Source organism: Netta rufina, assembly GCF_964035555.1.
Source record: "Netta rufina genome assembly, chromosome: 19".
Taxonomy (NCBI): domain Eukaryota; kingdom Metazoa; phylum Chordata; class Aves; order Anseriformes; family Anatidae; genus Netta; species Netta rufina.
The window spans coordinates 2722475-2740211 of NC_140143.1; the positions used below are offsets into that span (position 1 = coordinate 2722475).

At 42.3% G+C, this 17737-nt stretch overlaps 1 protein-coding gene across 1 annotated transcript; it reads right to left on the reverse strand.

Annotated features, from left to right (window-relative positions):
* Nucleotides 1-422: 422 nt before the first annotated feature.
* Nucleotides 423-16221, reverse strand: PRKAR1A (protein kinase cAMP-dependent type I regulatory subunit alpha). Its single transcript, XM_084298521.1, has 12 exons — nucleotides 16104-16221; nucleotides 15514-15580; nucleotides 13968-14146; nucleotides 8850-9023; nucleotides 8141-8232; nucleotides 7748-7809; nucleotides 7200-7246; nucleotides 6398-6556; nucleotides 5671-5731; nucleotides 5275-5396; nucleotides 4622-4703; nucleotides 423-2905 (listed from the first exon to the last, which is right to left on the reverse strand). Exons 3-12 carry the CDS (start codon nucleotides 14142-14144, stop codon nucleotides 2733-2735), a joined length of 1149 nt encoding a protein of 382 aa, XP_084154647.1. The 5' UTR covers nucleotides 14145-14146; nucleotides 15514-15580; nucleotides 16104-16221; the 3' UTR covers nucleotides 423-2732.
* Between the last annotated feature and the right edge of the window lie 1516 nt (nucleotides 16222-17737).

Genomic DNA, 17737 nt, shown 5'->3' on the forward strand with positions numbered 1-17737 from the left:
CGTTCCCTAAGGGCATGCAGAGATGGGAGCAGACAACTTACAGAAGTTTAGGAGCTCCAGCAACAGTGGCTGTGCCAGGAATGAGCTGCCTTTACAAGAGATCATAACAGCAGAAGTGACTTGAGAGACACTCAAGCAAGCCGCCAGTACCTCTAAGCAGTGTTTGTTTCAAAAGCAAATCACAGAACTCTGGAGAAGTTCCTGGGTCAGAGGCACAGCGTGGCTCGGGGATAGCAAGCGCCACAGGCTCCAGAGGGGATGATTCAGTTGTGCTGTAAGCTAGGATTTGAACTCCATCCTCGAGAGCTAACAGCAAGCTAATCCCTTAAGTTTCTCCATTTCCACCAGCTCATCATTAAGGCATCCTCTAATGCTGAAGGAAAACATAATACAGGGATGGGGGGTGGAAAAAAAGAGACTGATTGCGTTTAAGAATTTAAATCATTTTATTGCTTTACCTGCCATTAGGACAATCTATAACAAAAGGAATATAATATATTAGCACATACAGTAAATCAGACTTATATAGTCAGGTAACAATACAAAAATGGTCCTCTGGTTGACTATAGCTTTCTAGGGCAATAGACTTCATAAATTCGCTAAAGGTGGACTAGCAAAAAATTACTTCTAAAGCCCTGAATGTTAGCTAAGGCAAAACTATGCCAATTGTGGTTTCAAACATATTTAAATTGCACACAAAGGTAAAGCTATAACTGTGAATAATATTTAACTCAGACTTAGCTGATTTTTCTTAAAATCTTGTAGGTAAAACTACAAAAGGGAGTAAACAGCAAGCTAAAAAGATGCAGTAGTGAAATTTGATTAGAAAGCCTTATATAAAAAAATGTGCATTTTTTTGTGGAGCTCTAACTAGTTTACACAGTTTTTGGTGCTTTAAAGTAACGTGAAGAACACATGAAGGAGAAACCTGGATAGAGTCAAAACTGAAGGGAACAGTTTTAACAAAAAAAAAAAAAAAGTAGCATTTGCTTACTCCTTAAGGGCTCTGGCAGAAATCGTCTACTCAATATCTTCTGAAAAGAGAACTCAAACCACAAGCATTTAAATCCCACTCTTGGAATTTCATGTTTGGAAATACCACGAAACCTTTTGTAAAAGCACAATACCCTCGGAATTATTTAGCATCAATTAACAGACTGTTTTTGACAGGCCTGGGAGGAAGTCTGTTGAATTTGCATTCGTATCATCTTGGAAAGGAAATAAAATGAGGGCTCCATCATTAAGAGTAGTTGCACAACAAATGCAAAACTGCTTGCTGTCACTCCCAAATACAAACCTACACTACTTTTATATAAATTACAGTTTAAAGGAAACTTTAAAAATTGCCTACCATTATCGAACCGTGGAATTCAGTAAAAACTTTCGGGAAGTACTGGTGCGCACAGAGTAATGTAACACAAAGCTGGTAAATACTGAAATACATTTAAGACTCCGCAACATATTGAACTTGGGAAAAAAAAAGAAAAAGTATGAAATCTGTGTCATGGAAATTGGATAAGCAAGGAAAAAGAATGCACCTTTTGTATTTAAATTAGATTCATGATCAGTCTTTTTTAAAATTATGAATTTAAAAACAAACATACTTAAAATAACTGAGCGCTGCAGGAAAGTTAAAACATTCACTTTTTCTGCCTCACATTCTCCACCAAGTATAATGGCATCTGTATGAACCAGCAATCTCACCCCCTGCAATTAATGCTGGCCATAAATGCTCAAAGTTTAAAATTTCCCTGGTTTCAAAGGGTCACCTGAACTAACGATCATTTAAAAAAAAAAAAAAAAGTCAACTGAGGAATACAAAGCAAGCAAGAGTCACAGGGGAAATAAAACGCTTGCTTCCAATTTCTGCACCAATCTAGGACTTGAACATTAATATCAGCTAGAGAGCTGCACCATTCTTACATCGATCTACGTACTCGAGACCAAAGTTAGGCATTTAATGCAATATTTGGTTCTTGCCACTTTGAACAGGAAGTTCCGAGTGGCAAATCTATCAAAGAGAAAACAAGAGAAATAATCAGTTGCGGCAAGTCAGCAAATTAAGTAACAACTGCAGTAGTTCACCGGAACTATTAACCTTGAAAGCTTTGATTTACACTTGACAAAAACATAACTAAGCAACCTTAAACCAGCAGACACAGGAACAAGTATACTGTTAAATTCCAACTGTGGCTTTCTTAGCAGCTGATGCCTCACAATTGACCCCAGGATTACAGTACCCAGAAAATTAAAAAAGAAAACCCCAAGCCCCAAGAAGCTCAATTACAAGGGCAGTTCTCATTTGAAAAGAAATACAGCAGATTATGACCACAGCCTTAAAGTCTGTCCAACAGCTTGAGAAACACCTTTAGATTTCCACCCCACTCTTCCCAGTTACCTCCTTACTCTATGGCAATTGGCATGGTGCCTGGAGACCTCTTCTTCAGAAAAGCAAGGCTGCATTTGCTGCATTTGCCCAAGTTGGACGCAGTTGCACAGAAAGAAGCCGTAACAGCAAACATCTCCATAGAACTTTTTCTATTTATTTAATGGGACAGAGAGCACAAAACTAATATGCTCTAAATTAAAAGTAGTGCCATGAAAAGCAATTTAACCTTTTTTTTTTTTTTAAACAGACAGGAAGCTGCAAATGCCAGTGGCAATGTGGCTCTGCACAAGGGTAAGAAAGCAGTGTGCATTCGTGAAGCATGTTTCTGATAGGGAGGAAGGTTTCAGACAGACAGCGATACAAAACTGTTGTACTGCTGGATGTTTCGCTTGAGAATATCCGAGCACGGACCCAGGACACGTTCAAATCGGGGTCGATCGAGCTTTACACATTTCAACAGGCCACGAGCAACAACTGTGGCAGCACGGGGACGGTTCATCAACAAAGCTATTTCACCTAGAGCAACAGGAAAGTGTGAACAGCATTAAAAATTGAGGTGCAAAGAAACAGAGAAATTACCATGTTGTATTTCAAGCTGCTGCAGGAATTGAACCGAAGTTAATTCGGGTTTTAACGCTGATCAGAACAAGTGTCTGTATAGTTACGTTGGAAGCAATTGTGAAGCCAGATTAAGAAAAAAAAAGCTTTATGAGCAGACTGAAGTGTTTTTTTTATTTACCAGTCTGTCTGCATTCAAGTCTCTGAAGACAACCTAGAAAACTTTCAAGTTTCTATTTGAAAAAGGCTCACACCTCAGTTAACTATGTAATTTTCCTAACCCAGTACTTGTTTTTCTACTATGTAAGGTATGCTACTGTTCAACCCAAACTCCTCAGACACAAAGGACAAGACTGCAGTATTGATGTAAGACTGTTAATGCACAAGACAGAAGCTTTTGACATTTAGCTAGCCAAAAATCAAGAACGTGACCTTGCCATTGAGTGGTACAAAATGAGCATCCCAAGCCTGGGATTCCCATTTCATAAGCTGTGCACAAACACGCCAAAAGCTTTGTTTCAAATACCTGTTACAACCACTAACGTGTTTTGAAATTAAGTTTTCTTCATGCTGTTGTTCCCTTTGGTGGTAACAGCTATGCTCAACAATCCCAGCAGCAGCATGAAAAAGCCCACAACAACTTTCAGGTCGGTTTGTTTTTAAGCAGTTAGACTGGTTGCCTTCATATTCAGGACTGAGGAAAGAACTCAGTGTTCCTCAGAGAATAAATTTGCCTGCATTATCAGAAGGGATGTTCAAAAGGAAGGTGAAAAAACTCTTCCTCTGTGCCCAATTAAAACCTCAAACTCACTAGCCTCCAAAACAGAAGCTTGCAAAAGAGTAAGCAGGTTCTAAAGGAGAGTAAAGTCCTTGGGGACAGATCTGCAGCACCTGAACACAATGGTAACATTTAGTGCAGTAGTAGGAAACTCAGAGATATACATCAGGGGAAAACTTAGAAGAGACTGAAGCTTGACAAATGTAGAACAAACATCTGGTACTAGTTACCAAGACCTAAGCAGATCTTTCAGCAGACCTTTGGCCTGAGCCAGCACCATTACTGCACTCCTGAGCTCATCCCACTTCAGGTCTTGCAACAGAGTATTTGCTGGTTACATCATCTACAGAGCTGGAAAACTGAAAGGACAGCCAGAAGGCTTTTGCAAGAGGACAATTCAAAAAACAATGAGAGGATGTACCTTAAACTTGAGGAAATTGTTGTTGTGGTGGTTTTGTTTGTTGTTATTTTTTTTGTTTTTGTTTTTGTTTTTTTTTGACAGAGGGAAGTGTTTAAACATTAAATAGAAGCTGGTTAAACAGTGAAAGGGATTGCTCAGAGAGGCTGTGGGATCTCCATCCCTGAACACACAAGAAACTCAACTGGACAGAGCCCTGAGCAATAACATGCAATTTCAAAGTTAACCCTGCTTGGAGTAGGGAGTTCAGACCCAATGACCACCAGTCCGTTCAGAATCACAGTAACCCACAACTGCTTCTCTGTAAGGTGCATGCACACTCCAATGCCAAGTGACTGATACGCACCTGACATTGAGTGAAGCAAGCGAATTAGCCAAAACAGCGTTTAAACAAATCCATCCCATTACTATCATCCACACAGCACAGGTAAAACTCTGACGGGGGTTATGTAATCACAGCTGTCATGACAGAACTCACCAAAATAATCAGAAGGTGCCAGTCTGCCCACTTCAACAAATTCTTCGTTTTCTGATCGACGCTGTAACACTGCAGCTGTGCCCTTTAATAAATCACAGCAATTAAGCAATTGGAATTTCTGATACCACTTGAAACATCGAATTCCAGAAGGAATGAGTTGCTTTGCAGAAATAACTGTTCTGATATCTCAGTCTTTAAAAACCACTTCACAGTTCATGCATAGTTCACCAGACTGCTCCATAGTAACAGCTGGTCCTCTCTCTTCTTTAAGCTTAAAACATCTTGGGTATTTACTTACCACAGCACTGATTTCTTCCCGTTTTTCTTGTATCAGTAAGAATATTACAGTAAAAATAGCAAAAAGAGAAGGCAATGATACCACTAGCAAGATATTACCAGCTATCTAGAATGGGTCTCCTCTCTCCTAAACAGGACAAACTGGGTTAAGCCAGATTTTTTTTTTCCTGGAAGTACCACTTGTAAAAATAGTCAAGCTAAATATAAGCTTCTGCATGTCCAGCAAGATTGCATCTCACAAGGAATTCTCAAAAAGTACATTCCTGCATTTTGTTTTTCTCCAAATGTCTATTTAGGGACAGAATAAGCAATGTTAAAAATATTAACAAACATTTAGGACTTTCGGCCTTGCTTACCTCCAAGATGATGAAGAATTCATCTCCTGGCTCTCCCTGGACCACAATCTTTTGCCCATCCTCAAACTGTACCGGTTCTAACGCATCAGCTACAGTTAGGCGCTCCCACTTGTCCAGAGATTCTAGAAAGTTAATAGCTCGTTAATAACTTGCCTTTTTGAGGTACAAGCTATACTTTTTTTTATCTGTCCTTTTAGACGGCCTACAAACAGCTACATTTGTGCATCAGATAAAGATTTCAATTGGAATTACTTTGGAATGATACAGAAAAAAGCAATACAGCCTTTACAGTCTGCTTCATGGATTACCACAATAGTCAATAGTCATAATGGTACTTAACACCTTAATTGCAATATGGCAATTTATTCCACTTCAGAACAACATCTTCTTACTTACCCAGTATAGACACTTTACTAAGGAATTCCTCATACATCTTTCTCTTTCTCAAAGTACTCCCCTACAGGGGAAAAAAAAAAAAAAAAATTAAGTTTTTTTTTGTCTACATCTCGTTTGATATGAGGTCTCTACTAAACTTCAATGAAAAAAATATACAGCTTAACCAGACGTTGTGCATCCTGTCACACACATCCCAAGCCCCACAAAACCAGGTGTTTTCAAATTTCATTATTTCAGTAATATTTCAGAAAGTTCAGCAGCCTTATTTATCATGGTCTTGACATTGCTAAAATGTATTATTGTATAACCTTACAAAGATTCACAACACCCACTCAAGTTTTTCTACAGCTGTCATTCTCACACACACAATCTACAAATGGATGGCTATAATACAGAGCAGAATCTAAACAACTGACAATTTAACCAAGAGGTGTTACAATTTCAGTCCAGGGAACTACATTGCATTCATAGTGCTGGAAATGTTTCATTCCCTAATGCAAGGCCATCCCCTGCCCCATTCCCGTATGCCCATGAGAAGCGATAAGCTTTCTGATTGCACACGATAGCAGGATTTTGAATAAACAACCCCAGCAAAAGGCAAGCAGATAAAAAGTCAGGTGACCAGCAGAAGTTGACCAAACAGTTAAACCAAAAGCATAACTCCAGGTTAGCACACAGCTCCTTGAGCTAATTGCACGAGCTGTATTTCAGCTAGAAAAATACTTGCCATCAGGATCCTTCTGTAGCTATCTCTGTCAATGCCCCATAACTTCACATTCGTCTTCGCTTTGACGGTTGCGGCACGAGGAGTTCCATATATAAGGGCAAGTTCTCCAAAGCTTCCACCCTCACCGACACTGGTTGCCCACTCGTTGTTCACATACACCTGGAAGGCAGTGCACGGCGCTAAGCCAAAGCTCACAGCGTCTTGCAAGCCAGTTGAAGACAGCATGAAGCTTTCGTTACCCTGCATTTCCTTCGTGATGAAGGGAAATTCTCACATCTGTACAGTGAAAGGGGACCATTTTGGGGTTTCATCAATGCTTTAGAGACAACCCCAAAGCCAGCCAGAAGTTGAATTTTCATTGACAAAGGGACTGTTCTCTGTATCACGTGCACAGAGACTACACATGTGAACTCCAGAGACCTTTGGGTAGGAAATAAAATCTTAAGATCTCTATGAAACACAGAGAACTCAAAAGGTCTTAGAAAAGGCTGTCACAGAAAATTGTGGATGGTTTGGACTGGAAAATAAAAAGGCTGGTCATTTTTATAGTCTGTCCCACACCTTAATTTGACTTCTCCCTACACCTATAAAGTATCAGTATTCTGTTAGCATCTGAATCCTTTGTTTTGAAGTTCAACACAACTCGGTCTGTACAGACTGAGCTGTCACTAAGGAGTAAAACAGCTCCAAAGCAAAAGCTTCTACAACAAGAATTTCTTAAGAGAAAAGCTGCCAAAGTAAGGACCTGTAAGAGAGGCCTACAAATATCACACATCATTAATAGACTACCAGTAATGCTTACATCCATTTCTCCTTGATCAACAACATAGAAGTTATCACCTTCATCACCTAAAGATAAAAAACAAAAAAAGAATGAAAAATAAACACTAAAGAAGTAAAACCAGGCAAGTACTCCTGTTTTTACAGAATTGGCACCTCTGCCAGCTTTGATGTGTAGAATGTAATGACATTGGCAGAGACCAATTTTACACAGTTTGCAGGGTGAAATTTCACATTTTGCTGATTTCACACTCCTCTTAGTTCTGTGAAAGAGGACATCTACTGGTATGCAGTATATCAGCAGCACTTCCAGGAACACTGGAAAGGCATACTGGATCCAAAAACTGTCGTAATGTGTTCTACAGAGCCATCAATTCACAGTAAATAACATATGCATATTCCCGCAATGGCTCCACTCCTTACTTTACAGCATGAGCTGTGCTCCAGGTATAGCAAGACTCACTGCATCCAGGCAGTTTTTATTTCCAAAGAAACATGCAAACACCATCACCAGATGAGAGCCTGCTCATCACCTCCATCTTATTTATCAACGTAAGCATTGCCACTTGCCTTGCTGTATGACGGTCTCGCCTGCAATGTAAGTGACGGGGAACATAGCATCAAAGATGTCACTGAAAGAGGGATACCGGGATTAGACAACTGCTTTGACAACTGCAGCATGTGCAGCAACCTAATCTAGTGGAAGATGTCCCTGCCCACCACAGACAGGTTAGAACTAGCTGATCTTATAAAAAAAAAAAAAAAAATCTGCCACCCCAACTAATCTGTGATTCTGTGCATACATTCATACATCTCCAACCAGCCACTACTTTCCCTGTAATTTCTGTGCTGTTACACTGACTTATAAAGAGACTGGGCAGCTTTGTACGTTACGAAACATTTAGCTCTTCAGAAATCTGCACTTTAAGATACTTTAAGACTTCTACAAAGATTTATTCCTACCTCCTCTCGTTGTCATCAAGATGGGCAAACAGCACATTCTTCTCAATAGCTTTTGCCAATGCAGCCATAGTCTTATAATCTTTTGGAATAACCTAGGACATAATCAGAAAAAGTTACTGTTTAAATTCCTAAAGAAAAAAAATTTGTATTCCCCAGGATAAATAAATTAATCAAATTGCTACAAAACTCTGACCACGTTTCTCCAGATTCTTTCAAGCACTATAGAACTAATAAATAAATACAGTCAACATTTACAGCCAGTTTATTCAGAAGGTAAATACAACCTTGAACTGTAAAAACATCAATCCATGCTAACATTGTAGTTTCTCCTGCAAGAGTGCAAGTGTCTGTTCAACCTGTTTCCCTATGAATAGCAGGGAATCTGCTCTGCCACTAGGCTAAACTTAATATTGTTGCAGCTGCTGGATAACTGGAAGCACTGGGTGTGTATATTAAAAGTATGTATAAATATATAAACACATTACTTCAAAGGGAACAGGTCAAAGTTCCACACAAATGGTTTAACTGAATGCCAGTTTATCCTAACCTCCAGTGACAGAGCCACAGGTCTGCTTTTTACAGCCATTACATGATTTAACAGACCACAGGAGCTTAGTGTGACTTAACACACTGGGTAGTAAGTGGTCTTAGGTAAACTCTTAGATTGCAGTTCCAGTTCCTGGCAACATTTAAAAAAAAAATAGAGCACCTTTCTAACATAAGACGCAGCATCCTCTTCTGTGTAGACTTCTGCACTGATGGCCCCACGTCGTCTTCGACCCTTAACCACAGGGTTCACAGGAGGAGGAGGAGAGATTTCATCCTCCCGTGAGTCTGAGCGTGAACCAGACTTCTGTTGGTTCAACAACTGTTTTGTTTCCTCCTGAACAGGAAGGAAGAGATATCTGTGTCACTTAATCCAGTACAGCAAAAAAGCAGTTAGATATCACATTCCAATTTAGTCTGCCAGTGCAAGGGAGCTTCCTGTGTACTCTTACTTAAGGCAAGCAAGGAGATTAGAGTAAGCAAGATCAAAGCCCTTTTCCAAGGAGATAGAAGATATGCCTTTCATAACGTTCATCTCACAATGGTGTTTATTTTAATAAATGACACTACTGGTTTGATAAATTAAGAGGTATAAACTTGATTCTACTTTCCACTAGTGCATTCAACAGACAATGAAAAATCTGCAAACGATAAAGACACATTCCCAATAACAAACCCAGGAGCTCCTTCCCTCTGCTGCAAGGTATTGAGCCTTTTTTCCTTTGAAAGGCAAAAGGAGGACTCCTCATAAATACATGTTACACAAGAACCTTCTGAAATAAGGTGAAGTCATGGACCAACTCAACACTTGGTAACATCATTTATTTTTGGAGAAAAATATCAACACTGCTTACAGAAGAGGTGGAAGAAGGATGCTAAAGGCCAAACAGTATTTTTTGCCCCCCTCCACCTCAAACTGCAGATCTGTAAACTTTGTACAGACCTTTTCCTTATTTCCCTCAGTTACCTTTTGTGCTGTGTCATAGTAATTTTGCAGAAAGCCAGCACACTTCCAGTCAAATGAAGTCTAGCTAACCTGACGCACAAAGACTCGATTCTTTTAGCAAGGTGAATCTTCTGGTACGTAAGATCTGCCTTTAAAAAAAAAAAAAAAGCCAACCTCAAAGCCAAAGCATTTGAGTCATAGCAGCTCAAATGACTTTCTCCCTGCTTTAAGGAAACAGTTTTGGGAAATGCCTTAAAAGAACAAGGAGTCATCTGTTCTGCAAGAACTCGAGGCGCGTAAGAGCTGGGTTTGTCCTGGTGTCCTTGATAAGGCTGTCCCCAGCCCTGTTGGGCAGCTTGGCTGCCACACTCCTCCCCGGAGGTACACAGCAGCTATTTAAAACCAGTATAACACCACCACTTTGAGGAAAGAGACGTCAGATAACCATTACAGGGAGTTTACATTTTATACCTCTCGGATAGCCCAAGAGCACCGATCTGTCAAACTGGACTTCACTTCCTGCTTTCTGTCCATTAAAATAGTGCTACATTTCAAAGCCATGGGGGCAAGATGTATTTAAAGCCTCGGCACTTTTACAGTGAGTGAACGTCAGCTGCTGGATCTCTTCCAGCATCACAGAAAACACACAAACACTGAAATCCTGTAACTTTCAGGGACAGAAGCACTTCGGTAGCATCAAGCCAGGGAGCTGTACATCACAACGAGAGGCTCGCCAGCACCATGGCCTGCTTGAGGAACTGCACCATGAGATAAAATACAACTAGTAACTCTGCCTGAGCTGAGCTTTAACATCACGTTAAGTCTGTTAAGGTAGGACATGGACATAGAAAGGTTACAGGTAGAGAAGTATTAAAGTATATCAGCTATTCTAGACAGTCTATTTAAACGCATATCAAGAGGAAGCTCACCCCAAAATGAGACAAATCACCATGTTTGCGTTATGCATTGCAGGACAACTCCGTGCCACATAGGGACACGCTAGAAACTCACTGCTTTCCTAACAGCAGCTTTCCATGCATTCATGTTTTTAAAATACACCTTGTAGCATTCCTGACACCAAACCACACGTATTACACCACTGGATCCGAGATAAATCACACCAGGCCCTGACAGAAAGGAGCGACAGCTGTTATTCTCTGATACCCTAGAATACAACCAGTCTCATTTGCATGAGAAAACGTGTTTGAACGTGTTTGTTCAAGTTTAGAAACTACTAGAAATAAAACATTTACTGGAGAAAGGCATGAATTTTGCTCCATACTGATTAGTACAACCATCACTGGGATTTAAAAAAAGTTTTAGTACTAACTTTAGCCTACACATTGCATCCAAATATTGAGCTTTCAACTAACAGAGCAGTCCAGACAAAGTTTTCATCATCAGTGACCACTAACTGTAAGCTTAATTTTTTTCCTGACAGATAAGAAATAGCTATTGTTAAGCCCATTTAAATTATTAGTTGCAAGTAAGAAATATTAATGTAATGAGCCTCACATAATCACATTTGAATTCTATCAGCTACTGAAGACGACCATGATTTCAGAACTAAGTTCTGCACTGTGTACCCTGGTATCTGGTAATTGTTATTACTCCAGAACAGTTGTTTCCTTCTGGTTAATTTGTATTTAATTTATACTATCTATCCACATATTTGGAAGAACTCAAGTTACAAAAAAATGCAGCGTTAAAATTTCTGCTAGACATTTAGGTATGAGTTTGTGGAGACAGGGAGGTGAGAGGAGCAGGTATAGTGCCCAGACATCAATCACTAGCTTTATAAATTCAGTTTTCTATCCAGTCCCACATACACAAAATAAGTCCACGGGACAGTAACAGTCTGCTACATTTCCACAGCTCAAACCAGATGACAAAGCACACCCAGCACCGGGCAGCTTTTAGCACGCGCTGCTGTTATCAGACATGCTCGCACAGCAGCAGAAGCCTTGGTACCCCACAAATTGATTGGGTGCCATTTCATCTCCGTGCAGTAATCAAATTCATGGGAAAGCTTTCCTAACCGAAGAGGACATGCAAATTCCTATCGTAGCTCTAACTGCTTCAGAGGCAGTAATTTTAATGTTGTAGAACACAAATTCAAAAGCATGTTTAAACGTCTTCAATGTATTGCACTAACACGTCAATGAATCAGCTGCGAAGAGATGACTTGTCAGGATAACTAGGGAGAAAATAGAAACCCAGCTTCGGTTTTGAATCAGGTTCATTCAAAAGTCACTCTTAATAAAAACTTAATCACGCTGCATCTCAGCCTTGCTTTCATTCAGTGTAACAGATTAGCAGATTTAAAGAGGGATATTGAAAAGTTGCTCTGTGTTACTAAAGATGTAACAGACGTTACTCGTGGGAAGTAAAATAGATTGTTCCACATGTTTTTGCTCAGCCAGGTTAGAGCTGGTTAATAACAGTACTTAGCATTGGTGCTTTCCAGACAGGGGCGTCAGAGGAGCTTGTTAACGTAGCGCAGGACACCCACTGCTCTGTTACCTGATAGCTATTAAGGTCCAACGTTACCTGGTCAAACTGAGACTGATCCATTACACTGAATGGTGAAATCACATCAACAGATCTGTAGCAAGTTTTAAATTCAGTAAATTTGGAAGAAAAAAGCTATGGTTTTCACCATACTACAGCTGTACTAGTTGGGATGTATAACCCACGCCAACACTACTCATAACAGAAGACTGAACAAAATTGAAAGAGTAATTTGAGGGCGATAAACATTACCTAACCAGTTTTACTTTCAGCTTCCTTGTAGGCTGACAGAGTACACAGACAGGCTATTTGCACCAGAACAAAAACATCAAGAGTTATTCAACTCCAAAATACACGTGACTACCAGGATGACAAGCCTAGCCCTGAACGCAAAGGCAAATTAAGTTCCCTTTAAAACTAAATATGTTGAATGTCAGCCTGCTATAGAAAAGAACCTAAATATTCCTATTTTATATCCCTACACATGGATTGGTTTACAGCTTATTCTAAGTGCAGTCAGTCAGTTTACTGTGATAGTTTTTAAAGTGAGTTTGTTGTTTTGTTTTTTTTTAAAATTTTACCTTAAACATTGATACAAAAATCTTTAGAATCTATCCACGCTCAAACCCAAGAATATGAGGTGGAAAATAGGCCTGGTAACAGGTGGGGACAAAGGATTTTTAGGAACATGATTACTACCTGGTTTGCTGCTGGGATTTTGAAAGAGAATGCACACAAGATGTTACCACAAAAAAAAGTCAGATGTTATACAGAGTTCTTGTCCAAAAGCAAAAAACACTTCTCAAACACACTGCGAGCTCCAGGAGGAGAGACTGCAGGGTTTAATCATTTTCTACTATCTACCACCAACACTTCCATTAGAAGACTACTTCCACAGCACATAGTTATGATCTCTAGCATTAATCTGCCTTCTTTACTCCAGCAATTAGTTATAACTACCTAGAATAAAAATAAGATAAAGATATAGCTCCCATACAAAACAAGCAGTTAGAGCAGCACCTGCAAATGACTGCTGTGTAAGGTCACAGCTACATCATTTACTGATGACATGTCCCGAACACACTGGTTATACCCAGCCTTTCCTCTGCAGCAGCCCTTAGAAAACTCACGTTTTCATAGCAGCTTTTTCTCCTATCTGCTAGATACTGATGTACACAATGAACTGTTCAAATGAATGTTAAATTGTTTCAGATATGAGCACTGAACGGACAGAACACTTTCCATTCCCAAGATCATAGAATGTTAACAAGAAAAATACCAAAGAGACCTTGAGGAAAAACAAGAGGAACAAAGCTGTGACAGTAACACAGAACTCCCAGCAGAAGGCAGAAACAGGCTTGGTCTCCTACAAATTTGGAAACCAAATACTTCCATTTGACTTCAGCTGGGCTTGGGTAACTACAACTGGCTGACTGCTTCCCTGCAGTACCTGAATCAACATAAATAATTAGTCTCGATGTAAGAAACCAGTGACTATTGCCAGCATCCACAAGGGTCACACACCACGGATATCTGACCACAGACAGGACCTCACGCCCTATTAGCTTGTCAGTAAATACTAGATGGGGATTACACCTGTATCCTTGTCAGTTAATTTCTTGCCCTAAGTCCTTTTTTATGACAAAGGTGCTTTTACACCACGATCAGCTAACAAAAAACTACAGAAAATTGGTTCTCCAAAAGCATCAATTCAAGATCCAAACAGCCAACAGGAACACAGGCCAGATCTGAGCCTCAGCCGCTACGTCACACTGAGATGGTGTCAGTTTAGGTTGTTCCTTCTCCCACAACACTTATTTTTACCTTCTCCAATCTTTCAAAGTATTCCCTGAGGAATCCCATGGGCCGGTCAGGTCTCACGGTGCATAACTGCACAATGCAATCCTTTAGGAGTTGCTGGATGTTGTGTTTTTGGACGTAAAGTTCACATTCCCGAAGGCTACGCTCCTCCTCACTGCTGCTGCTGCTAGAAGCTGCCATTGCTGAAAGTAAGAGAAAGAGAAGGTTAAATAATTAGTGGAAACAAGGATGCTGCTGCTCAGTAATCAGGCACGTTGTGCTGCCTGAAAGAAAATGATGTTGCGTTATCATCTTCCTGATATCAGAGTGTAAATCCATCTTTATGACAAAGTTAAATTGGCAGAGAAAAAGTTAGGAACTTATTTAGCACGTGGGATGAAATAATAAAAAATCTGGATGCTCTGTAGACACAAGCAGAACGGGAAGAGCATTTGCTTGTGCTGGAAAAGCTTCAGTAACCCCAGCTCTCTGAGCACGTAGTCAGGAAAGGTTTCCATCTTAACATTCTGCTGATAAAAATCTAAGATTTTCCAGGATTGAAGGCTCACTTACAGGCAGCGTTGCATGGCCTGTGTGGGGTGCTGTGGTTTAACCCAGCAGCCAACTAAGCACCACACAGCCCTGCACCACTGGGATGGGGGAGAGAACCAAAAAGAAACTAGGACAGAAAAGAACAAACAAAACAAGTGATGCACAAGGCAAACGCTCACCAGCAGCTGACTGATGCCCAGCTTGTCCCTGAGCTGCAGCCCCCAGCCAAGTGTCCCCGTTTTATCACTAAGCATGACGCCACAAGGTCCGGGACATCCGGACAGCCTGGGCCAGCTGTCCTGGCTGCGTCCCCTCCCTGTTCATCCTGCATCCCCAGCCTCCTGGAAGCTGAAACACCCCTGGCTTTGTAGGAGCACTGCCCAGCAACAGCTAAAGCAGCCACATGTTATCACCATCACTTTCCTCCTAATTCCCAAACACAGCACCGTAGCTGCTACTATGAAGATTAACTCTGTCCCAGCTGAAAGCTGGACACGGGGTCAAGGGGATTATGCTCAGGAGATAGGTGGGTGGAAGCAGGGAATCTGAGAGGCGAGCATTAAAGGCATTAGGAAGTGAAACGTGGAAGACGGTAAGGTCAAATCAGAGCAAGCTCACCGACTGCCAAAGCAGTTCGTTAATGAAAGTTATACGATTAGAAGCGTTTCTCCTAGAATGCTGCTCTCCAGTTTAAATTGTTCCACACCTCGTAACTATTTCACTGCAATCCCCAAAACGTTTCTTCAACTCTAAGTTATCAGAAGCACACCTTTAGGCAGACCCATTATGATACCAGGTTTTCAGGAGACTTTAAAATTGCAGCGCCAGCTGTAGTACTTTCATAAAACTGTTTTTAAGCAATGTGGCTTTTTTTCCTTTTGTTACAATTTTTAATATATTTCTATGTATATATATTTATAGAATACATTAATCTCAGGCCATGTTTTCATAAAGCACTAGATGAAGAATTAGAAAATCATTTCTCAGGGCATTTTTGATGAAACATAGAGGCAGTTACCTGGTGGGGGGACAACGACAACAGCTCAGGAACACACAGCAAGATCCGTTGATCCCAGGATCAGCTTCTGAAAGGAAAAAAACGGAGTCAGAAGGTGAGATTTTGGGAGCTGCCAGGCCCTTGGAGCAGCTAACGCAGGCCGCCCAGCACCACACACAGCACCCGGCCGGCCGCTGCGGGCCTCAGCAAGGCCCCACACAGCTCCGGAGCCCGTGAAGGGCGAAGGGCGGCGCTAATTAACGCGCTCCAACCCTAATTACCGGGGGTCGGCGCTAATTAGCGCCAATCCGCGCCAACCCACGAGGGCCGGCCCTGCTTAACGAAGCCCCCCGCGCTGCTTAACGAAGCCCGGCGCTAATTAAGCCACCCGAGGCGCTCAGACAACGACAAATAATTAAAAAAATAAAAACAAAACACGCAAATAACGACCCCGGGCCCTCCCCCACCGCCGCGCGGGGGCTCCCCCTCGCTCCGCTGCCGGCCCGGGGCCGCTCCCGGCGGCAGGGCCGGGCCCGGAGGCCTCCCCCCGAGCCTCGCTGAGGCCTCACGGCTCCCACCGAGCCCTCCCCGGGCCCGGGCCCGGCTCCCACCTGCGTGGGGCGGCTCCGCCGGGCCCTCAGCGCCCCCCGGCCCCGGCCCCGGCTCGGCCTCGGCCTCAGCGACGGCTCCCAACGGAAACGGAGCGCGCCGGCCAACCGCCGCCCGCCGTGACGTCAATGCGCCTCGCTCTCGCCCCGAGCGCGGTCGCCATGGTAACCTTAAAGGGGCCGGGCTCGCGGCGAGGTTTGGCTACGGGAGGGTTGGAGGGAAAGGGGAGCGCCGCTTTAAGAGGAGCCCCGGGTTGGGGTGCTGAGGGGAGCGGGCGCCGCCTGGTGGGGCCCACTGGGTGGTGAGGGAGGGCTGCGGGCAGAGCTGTCCGCCATTAGCTCGCAGGGGAGGTGTGTGACGGAAAATTTAGGTTTTTGGGGTTTAGGGCGGGTTTTGAGGCTAAGAGACGGTTATGACAGACCACAACCAGCCCCCGAGTTCATGTTCCTTCAGTCTTCGAAGGCTTCTGAGGGTTAGGGGTTAATCAGAAGCCAGGGTGCAGGAGTTTCTGACACTAAGCCAAAAACATGAGATTTTACAAAAAAAAAATCAAGCCCATCTCAATGCGAATTGTACGGAATCCTTAATATCAGTCACACAGAGTACAGCACACTATAAGCAAATAACAAATTACATGCTCAGCTGGTAACGCTCCGTAACAAAACCAACATTTTTCTGGAAAGAAACTGAAAAAAGTTACGTGCAGTCACCCCTACACACTTCTTTTTTTTTTTCCCTTTTTCCTTTTTACCCTCACTTTTCGCAGGCCGTCTGTCACTGTCACATCTCACTCCTCATTGTTTGGACAAGCCCTGGTGTTTTTGGAAGGGATCCCATCCGGAACAAGGCTCAGCCCCACACGTGAGACCTGTTCCGCAGCGTTCCCTTTGTGGAGGAAAACAGCAGCACACCCCGCTGCCATCCTCCCCGTGCCCTGCTGCCATCCTTCCCCCAGCTCTGGAGCCAGAGTTCAGGTGGCAATGCCGTGGTTTAATAAAGGGAACAGAGCTGGCTTTCAAAAGGAGCCTTTGTGATGCCAACCTGAGGTTCCTCGTGTTTAACCGTGCACAATTCCTCCACTGAGTCAACTGTGACTTATCTCTGGAAGCGAAATCATGCTCCTTGTAAGCATGTGTTTGTACATATTCATGTGCTGTTCAAGAGGTAAAAGAAAAATAAAAAGAAAACAGAACCCCATTTCATTGGGTCTGCTCTGAATTACAGTCAACCTCCAGCCTTAACTGCCTAATTAAATAATAAACGTTCCCGAGTAAATAACTTGCATTACCGTCAGCCCTGTTCCCACAACTTGCATTTCCAACAATTTCACGCGTTGGAGTTTCTCATGGAGCAATCTGTTGCCCGAGGCGGTGGCTGCTGAAGCACAGAGGCCTGCCAGCACAACATCCCACTGCAGGGCTCAGAGAGAGCGGGGCAGCGAGCCTCCATGAGGAGGGGGACTGTGCTTTCACAGAACCGTACTAGCTCCTTCTAGTTACATGAATAAGAACTCCATAAAATCATGTTTCTATTCAGCTTCATCTAAAACACCACTTTATAATGTCCTTTTCAGGAAGGTGTAAGTCAGTCCTTGTTCAAACCCCAGTGGCAAGCACCGTGGGTTAGCATGGCAGTG